This window comes from Canis lupus, chromosome 27 (assembly GCF_048164855.1).
Source record: "Canis lupus baileyi chromosome 27, mCanLup2.hap1, whole genome shotgun sequence".
Taxonomy (NCBI): domain Eukaryota; kingdom Metazoa; phylum Chordata; class Mammalia; order Carnivora; family Canidae; genus Canis; species Canis lupus.
In genome coordinates, this window is record NC_132864.1 from 21835680 (window position 1) to 21854750 (window position 19071).

General features: G+C 50.8%; 1 protein-coding gene and 1 long non-coding RNA gene across 2 annotated transcripts in view; one reads left to right on the forward strand and one right to left on the reverse strand.

The window, feature by feature from the left end:
• SRRM4 (serine/arginine repetitive matrix 4) overlaps positions 1–9337 on the forward strand; it is a 152879-nt gene extending 143542 nt beyond the window's left edge. The window contains exons 11-13 of the mRNA XM_072802733.1: positions 416–526; positions 1118–1258; positions 2900–9337. Coding sequence (XP_072658834.1) covers positions 416–526; positions 1118–1258; positions 2900–3197 — 550 coding nt within the window. The 3' untranslated portion in view covers positions 3198–9337. The remainder of the gene's footprint in view (positions 1–415; positions 527–1117; positions 1259–2899) is intronic.
• LOC140619400 (uncharacterized) overlaps positions 1–11065 on the reverse strand; it is a 40325-nt gene extending 29260 nt beyond the window's left edge. Inside the window, exon 1 of the long non-coding RNA XR_012019294.1 lies at positions 10834–11065. This is a non-coding gene — a long non-coding RNA (uncharacterized lncRNA). The remainder of the gene's footprint in view (positions 1–10833) is intronic.
• Positions 11066–19071: the final 8006 nt, after the last annotated feature.

A 19071-nucleotide genomic window follows, 5' to 3' on the forward strand; every position in this document is an offset into this window, starting at 1 on the left:
AACAGCCTAACAGTCATAGCTAACCTTTCCTGTGTGCTGCCTATGTGAGGTATGTAAGTGATTTACTCATTGAATTTACAACTGTATAGGGAAAGTATGATTATTTATCCCCATTTTATAGATGAGAAAACAGAGGCTCAGAGAGGTGAGATCACCTGTCCAAAGTCACATAACTAGTAAGTGGCCTTAGATGGTAAGAACTCAGTAAGGAGGAGTTACCAATATTATTATTAGTCGCCCAAAAGAGAGGGAATTTCATTCTCAGGAAAGGGCCAGATTCCTGGGTCTGGCGTCCAGAAAGTCAAAGTCGCCCTCGGGGGACCAGCCGCATACAACCCTACCCCTGCGGGACGACCCCGGCACGGCCCCGGCGAAGCCCAGCAGGCCCTCGGGGACTGTTTACCGTGTCCCGCAGGTCCTACTCGCGCTCTTCCAGCTACTCCTCCAAGTCTGGCAAGAGGAGCCCGCCGAGCAGAAGCTCGCGATCGCGCCGCAGCCCCAGCTACTCGCGGTACAGCCCCGGCAGGTACAGCCCCGCCCCCAAGCCCGGGCTCCGCCTTCGCGGCCCCTCCCCCCGGCCTCTGCGCAGCGTCACCCAAGCCCCGCCCCAGCTCCCCCTTTGTCCAGCCTTGAGGGAGTAGGGATGGGGAGACCACCCAGCATCCTCGTAGTTTCTTTGGTCTCGGCTGGAGTGGAGACGTGTAACATATCCTGGGGTTCTAACGGCCCCCCTGGAAAGTACAGCCAGCCACACCCCAGAATTCGCATCCCCGGCCCTCAGCCTCTTCACGCACCTAATATTACCCTTGATCCCCGTTATTCAGAGCCGCAGTTGTTACGCATGCACCAGGGCCCTCTGGACCGCCACATCCTAACCCCGCAGCACCTAGGCCCCTGTAACGCCCACCCTCGAAGGCCGACACCCGCGCCCACGCCTGGTCTCCCCACAATACTGAACCAGAGCCCTGTCCTACTCCCCACCGCGTTCCCTGGGGCCCCGGGAGGAACCCAGCACCTGCTGCAATGAGGTGCGGGGCGCAGGGAAGAGGAAGTGAGTGCCCCTGGCTCATGCGGAAAAGCCAGCCCCGGCTCCCCAGTGACCCCCGCACCCCTTCAGGGAGCGGGACCCCAAGTACAATGAGAAGGACTCGCAGCAGCGGGAGCGCGAGCGAGCACGTCGGAGACGGCGGTCCTACTCGCCCATGCGCAAGCGCCGGAGAGACTCCCCGAGCCACCTGGAGGCGCGGAGGATAACCAGGTGAGGCCAGGAGGGCCGGGGTGCCCACCTTCACCCTCACTCCCACCCCTCCCACCCGTCGGGGCCTCGGGATCTCCCCTGCACCCCGTGGAGCTGGATTTCAGGATTGTGGGAGCTCAGGCAATTTGCGAGGCCTGACAGGAGAGGTCAGGGCCTCGGGGCGGGGCTAGGATGGGTGCCCCGGGACAGGGGTGGGGACAGCCTGAGGAGGGGGTGTGGCCGGGGTCTGCGGAGAGGGCTGCGAGGTTGCATCCCGGCGAAGGGGGCAAAGCAGCGGGACCGGTCTTTTCCTGGGGGTGGAGCCGGCCAGCGAAGACGGATCACGGTCAGACCACATGCCAGGCTTTAATAGGCCCTGATCATAGCTGGCACCAAGTGTGGAGAGGGCAAGAAGGATCTTTAGGTGCCAAAGGAATTTAGAGGGAGCCTCGGTGGGCCAGGGGGAGAGCACTGGATCTGGAGTGGAACCCGGCTGTGCCACTTTCCTGGTAAGCTGGAGAAGTCTCTTCACCTCCCAGATTCTCAGTTCTCATCCATGAATATTTCCTTCAGGAGTGTGTATCATGAAGATGAAAAAAAAGGGGGGCAAAGAGATGGGAACACACTTTGTAAACTGAAATGCAAAACACTAGAACCCTCGCTGTGTCATTGTTACAGATTGAATGGTCAGATTAGGTGGATCAGGTTGCCTCTAACAGTTAAGGTCTTAGATAAGAAAAGCCCTACAAAAAAAACCTGAGGTCTGAATGGACACATAGTTTTAGGCCTTGAAAGCAGGAAGAATGGCTGAGTGCTGTCCTGAAATTGGCTCCGGACAATCAGCTCCTCCTGGCCCTCCAAGGGTCAGCCATTCCATCCAGGGACTCACAGGAATGGAGCTTCGATGTCCTGGCTGCCCTGGGCCTCCTCCCTAGAGATGACCTGGAGGAGGGAAAAGCACTTGTGACTCCAAACAATAAGAATGGGGGCAATGGCATCACCTTCTCGGATATCCCATAGAACAGCATGGCACACACGAAGGGAGTCCTACTCCCACAGCATGGACCACAGGTGCCATTGGGGTGGACTTAGAAGAAGGCTGAGATAAACTGGCATTTCTAAAAGTCTCTCGTCTCCTGAGTCAACCTCAGATAATCCATCCTGATGAGCCATTCAGTGTTTCCCAAACTTTAGGCATCCAGCGGCATCCGAGCACTTTGCACTTACCTGTTTAGTAAGCTACTGTTGTTGACCTTTCTTTACACAGATATGTTCTTTCTTAGAGGTCCATACATTTAATGCAAAAGGAATGCACCACAGTATACCATAGCAAATGGAAGATCAGCCTCTCTTACCATAAATAGAAGGTTCCAGTAAAAGTAAAAAGAGATAAACAAAACGTGCAATTAAAGTCTAGATGTAGATTCGGTTGCCAGCTGGAGACTCCCAGCCTCAGGCTTGCTTGGCTCTCAAGTGAGAGCTGTCACTTCTCGAGACACCAGCACTAGATGGTCTCAGGACAGCAGGAGGAGCGCGCAAAAGGGTGTTTTCCCCAAGAGCCTGGGATGGAGGAAGGAGTCCGCTTCCCCTGGGGACGGCGGGCGCGCTCGGGGGGAGGCTGGGCGGTCTGGTCCTCCAGCGCGCTCCCTCTGGTCTCCGCAGTGCCCGGAAACGCCCCATCCCCTACTACCGGCCCAGCCCCTCATCATCCAGCAGCCTCAGCAGCACCTCCTCCTGGTACAGCAGCAGCAGCAGCCGCTCTGCCAGCCGCAGCTACACCCGGAGCCGCAGCCGGAGCCGCAGCCGCAGCCGCAGCCGCAGCCGGAGCCGCAGCCGCAGCCGCAGCCGGAGCAGGACCCGCGCTAGCAGCAGCTCCGGCTCCCGCAGCCCCAGCCTGGGCTCCCGGAGCCGGAGCCGGAGCTACAGCTCCGCAGACAGCTACTCCAGCACGAGGCGCTAAACACGGGCCCTCCTTGAGCCAGCTGCCTGCAGGGGGCCCCTTTCACTCTGCCAGCCTCCCCCACCCCTCCCTGCCCACCCTGCCTTCTCCTCGGTGACAGACATTGAGGGCTCCTGGACCCTGTCTTTCCTGCTCTCCTGGGGAGGAGGAGGAGGGTACCGGGGGCCTTCAGCCTCCATGTCAAGCTGCTAGGAGCCTCCACCAGCACCACCCTGGGGCTCAGTTCAGGCCTGGGCATATGGAGAGAACCACCCTCTGTTGGCACAAAAAAACCACAGGGTTTTGTAAGAAGAAATGGGTCCGTGACTCAAACGTTTGAGCCTGGCCGGGAAAACAAAGTTCCGCCAACCTACTGCTCACAGGGTGCACGAGGAAGGCTAGCAGTGCTTCATCCCCCTGCCCTCATCCTCGCCTGTCTCACCACGCGAGTGTGTGGACCCTCGTAGGATGGGAGCAGAGGAGAGGAAACCAGGTGCAGTCAGGCCCAGGGGCGCGTGTCAGGCCTTCCACCTCCCCAAACAGGCTGGAACAAAGGCCAGAAGGCTGAGTGGGGAGAGAAGGGGACCTAACCTGAGTAGGGAGCACGGATATTTCGATTGGTACAAAGTGTCAGGAGCTAGGAAATGGGTTCTCTGGTTGTGAGTACAGACATGAAAGGGCAGGGGGTCATTCTGCTGCCCCCTCCCCCATTATCTTGGTGGGGTCAGGAAAAGCAGTCCAGTAGGTTCTAGCAGTGGAAAGGCCACCTCATGGCTTAGACAGCCCTTTGGCTGTTCACAGGGCCTCTGAACCTCACTGAGAAAGGACACAGTGGACAGTCAGGACAGCTTGGTCCACAGCCCCAGATCCTAAATTTGCCTCAGCCCCCACTAGCTGGCACTGACTTAATTCCACGAGACCATCTGCTGAACATTCCCCAGTGCCATGGCCCGCTGCCAGTCCCCAGCGCCGGCCAGTCTGGCCCTACCCTCGGGTTGGTGCCTGCCTGTGCCCTCCCCCACTTCCCAGACTGCCACACCCTGGAGCCCACCCCGTGCAGCCGAGCATCTACTCACCCACCCTCGGCCTCAGCCACCCCCTTTGCCTCTCAGGAATTTTGCCAGGACGGGGCACAGCAGCTCAGGTTTGGGGGGAAAGACCCAAATCCCGAGAGTGTGAGGGGACAGGGCCTTGGATCTTCCATAGCTTGGGATTCTGCTGGCTTCTGAGGCTTCCTGTGAGCTCAAGCCTGCCCTTCATTTCGGCCCTCACCCTGTCTTCCCCCTGCCCAGGGCTGGGCAGCATGGGTAAGCTGATCTCCAACACGCAAATACCACCAGTTGCTTCATCTACAGCAGGCACCGCAAACAGGGGTGTGAGGGGGAAGATCCTTAAAATAAACTCTTGGGCATCCCCCTCACCAGCTGACCGGCTTTCCGGAGCCTTGTGGGTGAGTTTCAAGTTTGCAGTGGCAACTGTGGCAGGACAGGGCCTGGAGGGAGACAGTGAGGGGGCACGGCTTCTGGCTCTGGATACTGGGGCCAGCAATGGGGAGCCAAACACTCTTTATCCTTCACACCCCAGGGAAAACATTTGAAAAAAAAATCCTTTTTTCTTGAAAAAGGTGACCGTCTCCCCCAGCCCCCAATCCTTCCCATTACATCAGCCCATGGGACCAGAAACTGCCCCCCAACCACCCACAGGAGCGAGGTGCCCCAGACAGCACTGGACAAGCTGGCCTTCCCATGATGCCCTCTGGCTCAGCCCTGGGCCCCACCCACCCAGACTGATGGATGCCAATGCTGTCACCACAGAAGGCCGGATGGCAGGTGCCTGGGACAGGGGCAGGTGCCCTGGGAGGGCATGTACAGCAACTGTAAATAACCCTCTTCCCTGCCCAGGAACCCAAACTGGGATCCAGTCTCCCATCATGGAGACCAAGGCTCTCCGAGCCACGGAACCTCTTTAGCAGGACAGCAGTGAGAGAGGCCCCAGAGCCTCCCATCAGACTGCCTTCAGACAACTCTAGGGGACCATTTTGCCTGGGGCTCCTAGCAAACCTATTATTTATTTTATTTATTTATGTTTATTTATTTATTTATGTGATGTCTGTCTGTCTGTCTCTCTCTCTCTCGGTTGCCATTAGCAGTATTCAACTATTTATTTATTTATATGGAAAGGTGTGTGTGTGTGTGTGTGTGTGTGTGTGTGTGTGTGTTTGGGGAGGGGGGCTTCTATTTTTGTGCATCTTTTTTTCCCTCGCATCTTTGTGGATGAAATCTGAGAGGTGGGATGTGAGTAGGGATGTTGGCTTTGTCCCTTCAGGTGACACCCACAAGCTCTAAGTCCAAACATCCTGGAGTTGGCCTGAGGGGGTGGGGGAGTGTTTCAGACCCAAGGTTCCTTATGTCGGTGAGCTTCAGGCTTGTGCCCCAGCTCCCTGCCCACCAGCTGCCTCACTGAGGTATTGGAAGGATGAACAACAGCCACGAGGCTTGTGAGCTAAGGCCCTGAAATGATATAGTGGAGTCACAGCTCACGTGGGGATTGAGTCTAAAGTTAGCATAACCTAACTAAGGCACAACTTGCAGAGTCAGGAATTGTGGGGTGAGCACTTTAGGGAGACACCTGCTGGGAGACAGCTATACTGTCCTTTGGCTCACCAAGGAGGCGTTGTTCAGTATTTACTGATGTAGCTGTCTTGAGCTTGGGGGGCCACAGTGGTTGAAGTGACATCTGGCTTAGCGCTGGGATCAAACTTGGAGTTGACATGGAGAGAATATGGCAAGAATGGAGCTGACTGAGGGGAGAGGAGATGCACCTGTGGTCTCACCCTTACTCCAGGGCGGCAGGTAGTGGGCAGGATCACTCGCTAGCTTTTCTGAGCATGCCTGGTGGGTTTTGTGTAAATTACAAATACTTCCACCTCCACTGAAGCTAATTTCTCCCCATCCCCTGAGGTTTTTCCAGGCTGCTCTCTTCCTTCTGCCCATGGACACACACCGCTTCTGGAAGCAGGGTCCACCCTCCTAAGAGAGATACACAGACCCAGAGCTAAAGCCTTTTACTGTGATCTCTTGCTTTCCATCAGACGAGAGCACAATGCTATTTCCAGAAATTAGGGACGGGTGGGGCGGGGGTGGGGAGACAAGATGAAAGGAGCAGCCAAAGGTCCCCGCAAGAAGGTCATCTCGGATCCCATGGAGCCAGGATCTAGAGGCCTTTACCAGTCCTGCCTCTCTGACTGGCACTGTCTACTTGCTGCTTCCCAGAGAGGGCCCTACTCTTTCCAAAGTCACCATTCAACTGCCTTGAAATTGCTGGCTCCTGTGGTCCAGCTTTGAGTTTAGTGAGACTTTTGCAATATCCCTGGTTGTTTCCCTGGCAATGTGACTATCCAGCTCTAACTCCCAGCCAGGGGAAAGTTTGCAAGAGGCTGCTTAAATGCCTCCTGGTGTGGGGGTGGGGATCTCTGTCCCCCCACCTCCTGCCAAATAGCCTTCTCTAATTTCCCTTACATTTCCTTTCTTATGCATCCAAATATAAATGCTTTTTGGGGCGCTGGTAACCTTGTTGTGGCCCAATTCCTGGCATCACTGTTCCTCTGCCTACTTCGCCCACATTACCTTCTGTTTCCAGGGAGTGAGACAAATCACCTGCAACCCGCACGTGGCATGTGCTTATTTTACAAGCCAGCATTGGGGGATGTGGCTTGAGGCCCAGTAAACATGCAGCCCAAGACCTGCTGCCTGCCTAGATGAATGACCCTGGACAGATTGCTCCCCTTTTCCGGGCCAAAGATTACAATCCCTTTGAGAAGTGGGGGAGTTTCTGAGATAGAATCCAGAATGTTGACCTGAGGCCTAGAAAACTGTCTAAAGACAGAATGAGTTCACCAGGATTGAAAAAGAAAAAGAACCTAAATATTTTTCGGAGGTTCTCAGTCATTAGAGTAAAACTTGAAAACAATATGTGAACTCCCTTCGGTTAAATTAAGAAACGCTAACTCCCTCAAAACCCTCATCCAGGAACATTCTAGTTCCTCGAGATTCCACTGCATTCCTAGCTCTGTTTCTTCCCTTCCTTGAAGGAAAGGCAATCTTTCAGAAGCAAAACACAATTAAGATGCTTGCGAGACACAAGGGTCTCTGTCTCAGAGAGTCCCTATCATGCATTAGCTCAGAAGCATCCTTTTTGCCAAAGGCTTTGCTTGAAGATGGCTGACATTTGGGTGTTCCCGAAGGTTCTCAAGCACTTTTTTTTTAAGTCCCACTCCCATCATTTCTTCCATTGTATTCTTTTCCACAAATATTCAAAATAATCTCACAAGCGTGTGTCTTGCCTTGCTTGCTCTCCAGCTAAATAGAAGAGTGTGATTAAAAAACAAACCAGAATTCCTCAAAACGCTCCCTCCTCCATTAGCCAGCTGCATCCAGCTAAGGAGCTTATGCTGGATCCAGTATCATCCCGCAATGCTTTACTGCAGCCTCTTCCTCCTCACTTCTGCACCAATGAGCGAGTGATACGAATAGACTTGGCATCTCCCCTCTGTCTGTGGCTGTTGTTTTGGTTGGTTTTTTTTTTTTTAATTTATTGAGGAGTTTTTTGGGGGGATGATTGTTTTGCATTGTAAATATCATGATGGGGGCCCCTCATCAGAACCTGGCTTATTTAATAATTTATTCCCTATTTATTGAGTGATATCGGGAGAGGAGAGGGACCACCTCTTCCCCTGAATTGCTATTGGAAATCGGTCCATCTCTCAGCTCTGGGTGCGGCTGTCTGCAGCAGGGGCATTTTCACTCAGGTAATGAGTGCTAGAATCACCCAGCAAATTGGAATTGGCAGAAACGGAGTCTTCGGTCATACAAATTAAGCTCAAATGGAACTAAAACACTGGTTATCTCCGGGAAAAACCTCATTTTGATGGAAATTAATCGAGGAATAAAATGCCTGTGCACGAACCAACTTCTATTAAAAAGTCACAACTCTTTGAAAAAAAGAGAGAGAGAGAGAGAGAGACCAAATTGTAATTCCTTTTCTCTGGCCAAGAAAAGATATGCCTCATCTAACAAGTTGAGCCAAAGAGACTGGAACAACATTCTTTTGTGATTCTCTGGCCTGTGTGTGTCTGTCTGGATGAAAGGGAGGTGGGTGTCAGGCCTCAGTGTTATCATCTGTAAAATGGGATTTGGCCTAAGCATTCTTGGCACGGTGGAGGGTGGGGTTTCCAACTCCGATGCTGTGAGCTCCGAACCGTCAGATATTCAGTCCCTTGTGTCTTCTGCCAACTGTAGGTTGAAGGATGTCTCCCAAGGAAGGGACATAAAAACCCAGGGCATGGACCTCAGTTGCAAGGTGAGGTTGTAGTAGCTGAGTCCTGCAGTCAAAAATGGGAGGCCTCCGGGTGCTGCCACCTGATACAACTCTTGTAGCCCAGGTCAAAGAAGCCCCCTCTATTAGCCTGACCTTCTCTCCAAGCCCAGCCGTCCAGAGTGATCAAAGGAGAGACCAAGAAGACTTCATTGTTCTCTGGAGTTCACCGCTGTTTATTGTGTCAGGGCTGTATTTTGTACAGTTGTTTGAACAAGCTAGTGACATAGGTCATGGTGCCATTTTGCAGATGAGAAAACTGAGGCCTGGGAAGGGGGAACTGGTATGCCTGAACTCCCTTGAGCTCAGACCCACCTGGCTCCATGCCCCCCTCGCTTGGTAGCTCTTTCATGCCAGGTCCCTGTTGTGAGGACTTTGGGCAGGTTCTTTTCTCTCCCAATTCTTGGCTGCTCCCTCAAGCAGTCATAGGCCAAGGACCTCACAGAATCCACCATATCAGCCCAGCAGACTTGGTGCACCCCAAGGCCATTTCTCCACACCGGGGGCTGGAATTCCCATCTGGAAAACCCCAAGCTAGGGGACCCACCACCAGCCCAGCTCAGCCTGAGCAGCCAGCCTCTTCCTGGAACATCCACATCGGAGGGGGAGAAGCTCCTGTGTCCTCCAGCATCCTGGGACCCTGTCCTCTACCCTGTGACACAGCGGCCGTGGCTTGTTTGATTTCTGGTGTCCACAGCTAAGCATAACCTTCCCGGGGTTTCCGATTTTTCAGCCTGTACAAAACATGTCTCTGTTCTAATAAAAGGTTCCATGGTATGGTGTTCTCATCTGTGGCCCAGGATCCTCTGTCTATGTGGGGTGCCCAGAAGCAGGGAAGGAAGAGGGGCGGCAGGGAGACCGGGACAGAGAACACCTGGGCAATACCTGCTGTGTGCACACGTGGTCGCATTGCTCATCTCATTTCTTCAGTCTTCAAAGCAAACCTGTAGACACTTTGGTTTTGCATAGACATTCTTAGCATCCACGGAGTGCCATGGGAAACCTTTCCCTAAGCATTTTATGTGCATTATCTCAGTCTTTACCACAACCCTGCGAGGTAGGCATTAGAATCTCCTTCCTATGTAGAAGGAAACTAAAGCCCTGAAAAGCAAAACTCACTTGCCCAAGGCCATGGAGCCAATGATAGGATCCAGACAGGCTGACTCCAGCCCTCAGACTCTGCATTGCTCTGCTCCACAACACTTTGGTTGCTGCAGAGAGTAATCAGTTCTCTTTGGTAGAATGGTTTCTCTCCCAGGCCTTAATAAGCAGGAGGAAGTTCAGTGTGTAGAGCACAGACTTGGGAGTCCAAAGATCTGAATTCTGAGATAGGCCCTGCCATTACTAGCTGTGTGGCACCGAGCAAGGATGACACCCCGTTGGGACTTGGCTTGCTCATCCTTAAAATGGAGACAGCAACAGCTCCCTCCCTGGGCTGCTGTGGGAACCAAATGGAATGGTGATGCATGGGAAGCCCTCAGTGAATGTTAGGGAGCATGACTACTATTCCCTAAACCGAGACAGAGCTAAGGAAGCAGGGCTCATGGAGACAGCCATAAGCCACCTGGGAACAGCGGGGTTCCTGCAAGGTCCTGTGGAGGCCTCCGGAAATGCCCTCAGTGCCCAACTTCAGAATTTCCTGCTGTAGGAAACAGGGGTAGAAAACCCCCACAGGGGCAGGCAGGTGAGGGAAGCGGGCAGGGTTAGGACTGTGGGGATCGGGAATTCCAGTACACCACTGCCAGGTGTGTGCTAGCTCAGCTCAGTGTTGCCAGATTTCCCCACTTCTCAAGAGAGTGAATTTTCAGATAAAATTTCCTGTTTTTTAAAATGTGTGTCCTTCCTTTTTTCAAACACTATGCAAGTCAAAAAAATTTATACAAACACATGCATGGATAATGTATGTCATCCCAGGGGCCAGACAACAATCCCCCTCCCATCCCCAGAGCCCTTCAGCCCTTTCCTTGTCTGCAGTACAGCCCAGTCTATGCCTCACAAGGTTATCAGCTAGGAGAGAAAGAGCAAACAAGATAGCTTACCACTGTCACCTCCCCTTGTATCTCGCCCCTCTGGAAATCTCTCTTAAAATTGTCATTTGAATGAGACAAACTCCCTGGAGTAGAGCCACTGCTATCTACTGGGACTGGGACTACTGAGGCCCAGCAGCCGCAGCCACCACCACCACCACCACATGCTGATTTATTTCTTCTCAAACAGGCAGCAACCAGTGTCCCCTTATGAGGCTTCGTCAATGCATAATAATAGAAGTAATAATAAAAGTTACCTTTTGTAGATCAATGATCATGTACCAAGCCCTTTTCATGCATTAACTTACTTCCTTTTCATGACAACCCCATTCAACAGAGGAGGAAGTTGAGGGCCACAGAGGGATTACCACATAGCTAGAGGGTATTTGAATCTTGGTCTGTGGGCTCCAGGTCCATTTCTGCTCTAACTCTTTACCTCTGAAGGTGAGAGCCCCAAAACTCAGAGCTAGCCCTTTGTAAGGATCCCCAATGACTTTTTCTGGAAAATGTGGTTGCCAGGCGATTGTCCCTGTGATGCCAGCCATCCCTCAGTGACTCATAAAAGAGGCATCTGCCTTTCTACCTCCTGCTCTGGCTCCCAGTTACAGGAGTTGGGTGTTCTTCTGGCTCTTGGTCTGAAGAAGCACCCCACCCCCTCCCAGCCTCCTCTGTCCTGGCCACAGGAGAGGGAGAGCTGCTTTGGGAGATGGCTCTCTTTCAGGCCAGATTAGCAGCTGCCCAGAGATGGAGCCGAGGCAGCATGCAGCCAGCCCCTTTACTTATGCAATCCCAGGGACACACACAGCCTCTCCTCAGGGTGAAGGCAGTCAGAGAAGCAGGGGACTCAGGAGGACATCTGAAGCCAAGACTCCTGCCCCTAGTTCACCTTGTGACCTAAACAAATTAAGCCCCTCTGGGTCCTAGTTATTTTACCTGTTAAAAGAAGTGGGGTCAGGCCAGTGGTTCTGAATGCCGGCTACATATTAGAATGAACTGTGCACTTTACAAAGCCACACACACTTGAGTCCCACCCAGCCCCAATAATAAGGATGGCTGAGGGTCGGTCTCAGGTAGTGATGTGTTTTTTTTTTTTTTTAAGATTTTATTTATTTATTAGTGAGAGACACACAGAGAGAGGCAGAGACACAAGCAGACTCCACGCAGGAAGCCCAACGTGGGACTCCATCCCAGGTCTCCAGGATCACACCCTGGGCTGAAGGCAATACCAAATAACTGAGCCACCCAGGCTGCCCAGTAGTGGTGTTTTTAAAAGCATCTTAGGTCATTCACATATGAAGCCAGGATTGGGAACCACTGAATTACATGAATTATACATATTGTGTGCTGCTCAGGTGTGATAACATAGGTGTGCAGCTAGCTGCCACAATGGTAATGACAGCACCAGCAACAACACTCAACACTCACATAAGACCCACTATGTGCTGGACACGATCCCAAGCCCTTGATGTATATTAACATAAATTACATTATTTCATCCTTGCAACATCCTTATGAGGCAGGTACTATTTCTATGCTGATTTTACAGATGCAGAAACTGAGCCACAGACTGGTTGCCCCACCTACATAGCTAGTAAGTGGCACAACTGGACACCAGGATGTGGCTAAGTCCAAAGGGACACCTAAGGCAGCCTAGGAGGTTCAAGGAAGACATCACAGAAAAACAGACATCTTGGCTGATGCGAGGGAAGTGAGCAGAGTGGATCAGGCCAGGAGAAGGAGCTCAGGAAAGAGGAGGGAGGACTGGGGATCCCGGGCAGGGGCGATTGCATGTGTACAGGACCAGAGCAATGACTTCCACCTGCCAAAAGTAGGCTCTTGGTCCCCTGCCTACCCTGTGCATTCCTTCCTTAGTGCTATTACTGTCTGTAACTGGCTTATTTGTTTACTTGTTTATAGCCCATCTCCAAGAGGAGAGAAGCCTTTGTCTGCCTCATTCATCCCCCATCCCTGTGTGCCCACAGGGAGTGCCATGCCCAGCACTGGTGGCTGTAAAGCGATTAAATCTGCCTGGAGTTGCCAGATCTTCTTCCTTCCAAGTCCCATGCATTTTTGAACTGGTTAATCTCTACTTTGGGTAGACGGTGGGGAGTATGGCTAGGAAAACTGTGGCAAAACAGTGGCGTGTCCCACACAGGGACCCTAAGGATGTCTCATGCACACATTCTATCAATGAGGGGCTGTGTCCTTCCCTGGGTGTGAGAGAAGGCAGCATGGGGATGAGGCAGACAGATGTGAGCACCCACTATTCATCCAGCACTGTGCCTGGCTCAGGGGTATAGTCCCTAGGATTAGAAACTGCTGTGCTCTTTAAAAGGCAGTGGCTGATAGCAAGGACTTGGGAATCAGAAGACCTGAGTTCGAGCCTGACCGATACCTCCTAGCTATGCACCTATGTGTAAGTGGCTTGATCTCTCTGAGCTTCAGGTTCCCCAGCTTTCCAATGGGAATACTAAAAGGATTAATCTCATAAGGGTGCCATGAAGTGTGATACGTGTAAAGCACTTGGCCCAGCACCTGACTTAGTATCATTGTTACTGATATCAAAAAAAGTGGGGGTAAGTTCATTTGCCTAGATAAGCTCTTGTCAAGTTTCTGGGCGGGTTCCAGGTCACCTTGGCCAAGATCCAACATTCTCTCTTCTCACCTTTCATCACCTAGAATACCAAATTCTCAAGAGAGGCACTCCGGGCTGCCTCCCTCCAATCAGAGGAATCTAGAGTCTCCCAAGACCTTGGCGATTTCCCCAGGTCCATCTCCACCCTGGTATTTCATCAACATTTTCAACCACAGTAGTTCTAACGTCAATCTGCTAGAATGACATGGGGCCCTGTTCAGGCATTTCTACCCACAGCCACAGCATTTCCACTGCCTCTGAATGCTTACTCCAAAGCAACCTACAGCTATGGCCAACCCATGATGAGATGACTCATGGCAGTTTTTCTTTCTGTCTTTTTTTTTTTTTCCCATTGCCAGTGAAACTATCCAATACTTTCTCAAGGTATAACACTGTGTACCTTTGACAATCTACTCTCAAATCTAAATCTAAAACAAACAACACCAACCACATCATGTTGCCAAATCAACAAGGGTTGGAACAGGTGTACACACACACACACACAGTTTGGTTTTCTTCCCTCAGTCTCCCTCACCTTGAACCCTATTTCTAGATCAAGAATCCATGGCCCCCTATGCTTGGGCTTCAGAGAATCTGTGGATCCTTTGAAATCCCAGGCAAACATTTTTGTGTATGAAAATATCAGCCTGTTGGTGCAGAGAACTACATACTCCCCACTAGTTTTCCAAAGGAACCCAACTTGAAGCCTTTAGGATACTTTACTCTTTCACAATGCTGCAGAGTTTCTAGTTGCCTCCCAACAGCCAGTGCCCTTTCATCCTAGTTATAATTTTAACTAGGTTCATTGCCACCCAGAATAAAGAATGTTATTTTCCAGCATTCCTTGCAGCTAGGTGTGGCCATGTGACTAACTTTGGCCAATGAAATATAGGGAGCATTTTCCACAGTAGCTTCCAGACATTTCTATAAAAGTGATTTGTCCTGTGCATTTCCTTTTCTTCTTCATCTCTTTTTTCTTCCTGCTGGCTGGAATGCAGGCATGATGGCTGGCACTCAAGTGGCTCCCTGGTCCATGAGGTGGCTTTGGAAATTGAGCCCAAACAAACAGAGCAAGAAGATGGAAAAGCCTCAGTCTCTGAGGGCTTTTCAAAGCAGGAGTACCATGCCAGCGATGAGACAGAGTGTCTCCGGACTTTAATATTAAGAAGAAATAATGTTCCCTTTTCTCTCAGTTACTGTTATTTAGACTGTCTATTGCTCACAACTAAAATTACCCTAATTCATATTCAGGGTGAAAGTAAGACAGTCCCCAGGATATACCTTATTTATAGCTTTTCTGGTCTATCTCTATGCAGCCTCCTCAGCAACTGCAACCTTCCTCCTCTCCCAGCACAAACCATGAAAACCTTCTCAGGCCAAACCCTCCAAAGAGCTGTCACTCCCAGACCCAAACAAAAACAAAAACAAAACTTTCCAAAGCAGTTGCCTGGTGTCATGGTCACCAACTGGTCAAACCAGCTCCTACTCTGATCTCAGAGGTATCTGGAGAAGGGGGGTTGGGGCTCAAGATTACAGACTCTCCAGCTCTCCCTCCCTCCAAAGATCTCGGAACCACCCCTCTGCAGGAGTGCCTCCAATGGCCCTCTACCTAAATGTCCCAAGCTGAGAGGAATAGATACCACTTTCAGGCTGGCCCGTTGGGCAGAGAAGCAGATAGACTAGTTTATTAGAATGATAATAACATTGAAGAATTTCCTTTGAAACAATACAACAACCACAAAAGGACAGAATTTGGAAGCCTAGCTATCAGAATCATCTGTGTTATGACGGAGCCATGGACAAATCCCGAATTTCAGAATCTTAAGAGAATAAGGGTTCATTTTTCACCCATTCCCCCTGGGAGCCAGTGGTGACATTCTATTCATCAGTGATGTTGTGCAGAAGGAAGAAAAATCACCTAAGGGTCCTCTCTTTGTGGAGCTGAGGTCTCCCATGGGCTACTCACATGCTATGAACTGACAGTGACAGACCTTATTCCCTGTACACAACTCACTGGCCACAGCTAGTTATGTGGCTCTGACCAACCACAATGGCAACAGGAAGTACGTTGCTTCCTATCTTGTGCCTTGAATTTTACTAAATCCCAACTATGTGCTAGTTATTTGTCCTAGATGCTGATGACACAGCCTTAAACAATCAGACCAAAGTTCCCACCCTCAGCCCCCAAGGAGCTTACGTTCTAATGGAAGAGACGGGTAACAAAAAATAACGGAGACATAAAGTATAAATGTCAGTTAGTAACTGGAGTTATGAAGAAAAATCAGCTAATGTAAGAGAAGCTGATTGTAGGGATGCCTGGGTGGCTCTGTGGTTGAGCATCTGCCTTTGGATCAGGGCGTGATCCCGGAGCCCGGGGATCAAGTCCTACATTGGGCTCCCTGCGTGGAGCCTGCCTCTCCCTCTCCCTATGTCTCTTCCTCTCTCTCTCTCTCTGTCTGGGTCTCTCATGAATAAATAAATAAAATCCTTTAAAAAAAGAGAGAGAGAGAAGCTGATTGTCGATCAAATGTTGGAGAAAGTTCCTCTGAGTAGGTGAAATTTAAGTAGAGACACAAATGAAGTAAGAGACCAGTCTCAGAGAGATCTGAGGGAACAGTGTCATAGGCATTGGGAACAGCAGGAGGGAAGTCCTCAGGCAGAAATATGTGTGACTTTTCTGTCCGAAGGATAGAAAGGAGGCCACAAGACTCAAGTAAAGGGTGATGATAGCAGGGAATCAGATCAGAAAGGCAGCTGAGAGCCTTAATTTTCTTCATGAAACTTCTCAATTTCTAAAATTGTTTTTTTTTTCAAAGATTGTATTTATTTATTCATGAGAGACACACACAGAGAGAGAGGCAGAGACATAGGCAGAGGGAGGAGCAGGCTCCCTGCAGGGAACCTGATGTGGGACTCCATCTCAGGACCCCAGGATCATGCCCTGAACCAAAGGCAGGTGCTCAACCACTGAGCCATCCAGGTGCCCCCCTAAAATTGTTTTAATTGTTGATTTGACTACTTGTTTGATAGACATGAGAACAGAGACTTTTGTCTCATCTCTAGCCCTTAGGCTAGTGTTTTGCACATAAGAACTTAATAAATATGTGATGGATGAATAATGAAGGGAGTCTCCCCACTCCCCACATCGCTTCTCTGCGTATGTTCATTGACGGACACCACCACCCACCGGATGCCCACATCTAAACACTGGGCGTGCATCCGATGTTCCCTTTCCTCTCCTCCAGGCCAATCCCTCAGTCAAAATACTTCTGCTTCTTAAATAGATCATGGATTATATATGCACCCTTTCTCTCTTCTTAGCCAACAACACAACCCAAGCTGCCATCTTCCCTGGACCCTAAGACAGTCTTACCCTCCAGTGTCCTCTCCACAAGTGGTCAGTGATTTTCCTAGAACTCAGATCTCATCACTCCTTTTTCCTTTCTCCAAACAGTTCAATGGTTCCTCAAAGTGCCCAAGACAAAGCCTAGCTTGTCAATGCAGTCCACAAGGCCCTACATACCTAGCCCACACCCACCTCCACAACCATTTCCCACCTCACGATCCATGACAATTACCCGCTGAGATAGGTACTGCTGTCATCCCCCTTTAACAGATGACAAGGCAGAGGTTCAGAGAGGCTAGGCCACTGACCCAGAGTAGCACAGCCAGGTCTGTCCAAGTTCTTATCCACAAGGCCTTACTGTCTTTCTTAAGCTTTAAGTGCCAACACTGTCACTTCTTTAAAAATCAGGCTAGTGGAAATATTATTTACCAGGCTGCAGAATAATTATTCAGGCTATGAAACGGGATTTTGGAAGCCCTAATAAAAGCATGGGAGTAAGTAGAGGGGCCCCTGAGAGCCCTTGGCTGGAGGCACCCCTCTTTGAAGATGGATGGAGGGGATGGAATGAGCCTCTCTGTCCACAGCTGACCCCTGGCCTCCCTTCTCCCAGAGACACATACAGCTAAGAGGAGCTCCCACTGAGCACATTGGACCCCTGGCCCCTGCCCTGGCTCTGAGCAGCTTTCACACTGGTGACACAGAAGGATCCCTCTGGCTGACCCAGTGATGGCTTGTCCCAGGCAGCCTTTAGGCTCTCAAATGCTATGAGTTCCTGGTGTCACTTGTTCTACTGGGAAAGTCTGGAAGGGCTAAAAGAAGTTTCCAGAGAAGGAGCCCAGCAAGAAGGTAGAGGGAGAAGTGGGCTGGTGACCTAAAGGTCAGCTGTGATCTGTTGGGTCCCTCTGGGTTTCGAAAGCCCCCGCTCTCACAAGGCATACAGTGGCACAGCCCACTGGGCAGCAAAGAGGACTGGCTTAGCCATCAAACAGCACAGATCTGACTCTGTGCCTTTACTTTTCATCCTAAAATGAGGTTAACAATACACTACCGCCTCGTAGGGTTGTCATGAGGATGAAGAGAGGTAAGGCATATCGGGGATTTAGCAGAGCTTGGCACATAAGAGGTCTCAAATAATGGTGGGGACCATTACTGTTTTGTGGTTTGGGTGGTTGTTATTCACAGAATCATGTAGAGGCTAGGAGCACAGGGCCTGGAGCCAGGCTGCCTCGATTGGGGCGTCAGCTCAAAAAAGTGTCACATTCATTTAAGGGTGAGCTTGAGAGAGTTTCTGAAGCTCTCTGTGCCTCTATGTTGTCTGTGAACAGGGATAATCATACCTATCTTAGAGCAGTTTGGAGTAGGATTAAAGAAATTGATTTGTGCAAAATATGACTCTTACAAAAGGTTAAATAAGTGGTATAATTATTATTACCTGTGGAGGTGGTCAGAGGAAACGATCCCTGGAAAGAATTTTGAAGATAATGGTAAGAGGAAGCTAGAGCCCAATGGATAAGCATTAGCTGCGTGGGATTGTGAAGGCATTGTTTTGCATAAGGAGGAACCATGTGGGTTGTTTATTTTATTTTATTTATTTATTAATCATCTGTTTTTGCAGGAGTGTTTGGCGAAGGAAAGAGCACTGGGCTTGAGGCTGACACACAGCAGAGTTTAGAAGCCCTAAGCCAGTGGCCTCACGTTGATCCTCAGTTTCTTCATCTGGAAGATGGGGATAATGATGGGGTGAACTTCTCGGTGGCGGGGGGGGGGGGCTGGAATAAATAAACAGCACACTTGGAAATCATTTAGCTTGGCCTCTTCTAAGTACTCTGGAAATTTTAGTTAATATTCTGATGCTGTGACTGTGCACTGGGTCTGACACACATGAGCAGGGCAATTCTGAGGCAGGTTGCTAACGTGACATCATCGGCTCGGCTGAGATCTGCTGAGCTCCTACGATGCACCACGCACCCTTCTAGGAGCAGGGGATACTGCATGTGAACAAGACACCCGTGGGTCCCACCCTCCCGGAGCTGAGTGAGCTGGAAATTCCCCTAGTGCTGTCCCTGTTGTGGGTCTGAAAGGGAAGAATAAATGACATGAGCATGTGCACCTCCTATTTGAAACAGGTGCTGGGCTCCAGGGGTGTCCAATGCAGGGCACTCTGGCCCGAGTCTTCCTGGATCTGGAGCCTGAGTGAATGCAGGAGGCCTCCAGGCTCGGCCTCCACGCCTGGAACAAGACCCCTAGAATTGCAGAGAAAACACTAAGCAAAAATGAGGTCCAGAAAGCCATGCCTTTGAGGGAATCACAGAGGCCCCTCCTTCAGCACCTACAGACCCCCCATGCCACATAGAGTTAGGGCTGGACCTGCAGGTAAAGGGGTGTGATACTGGGCAAGGGTTAGGGCTGGAAATATCTAGGGGAGGAGATAATGTGGGGTCTGGTTGCCATGAAAAGGAAGAGCACAGAATTGGGCAGCCAACGTGTGTGACTTCAGGCTGCTGCTGCTTCTTC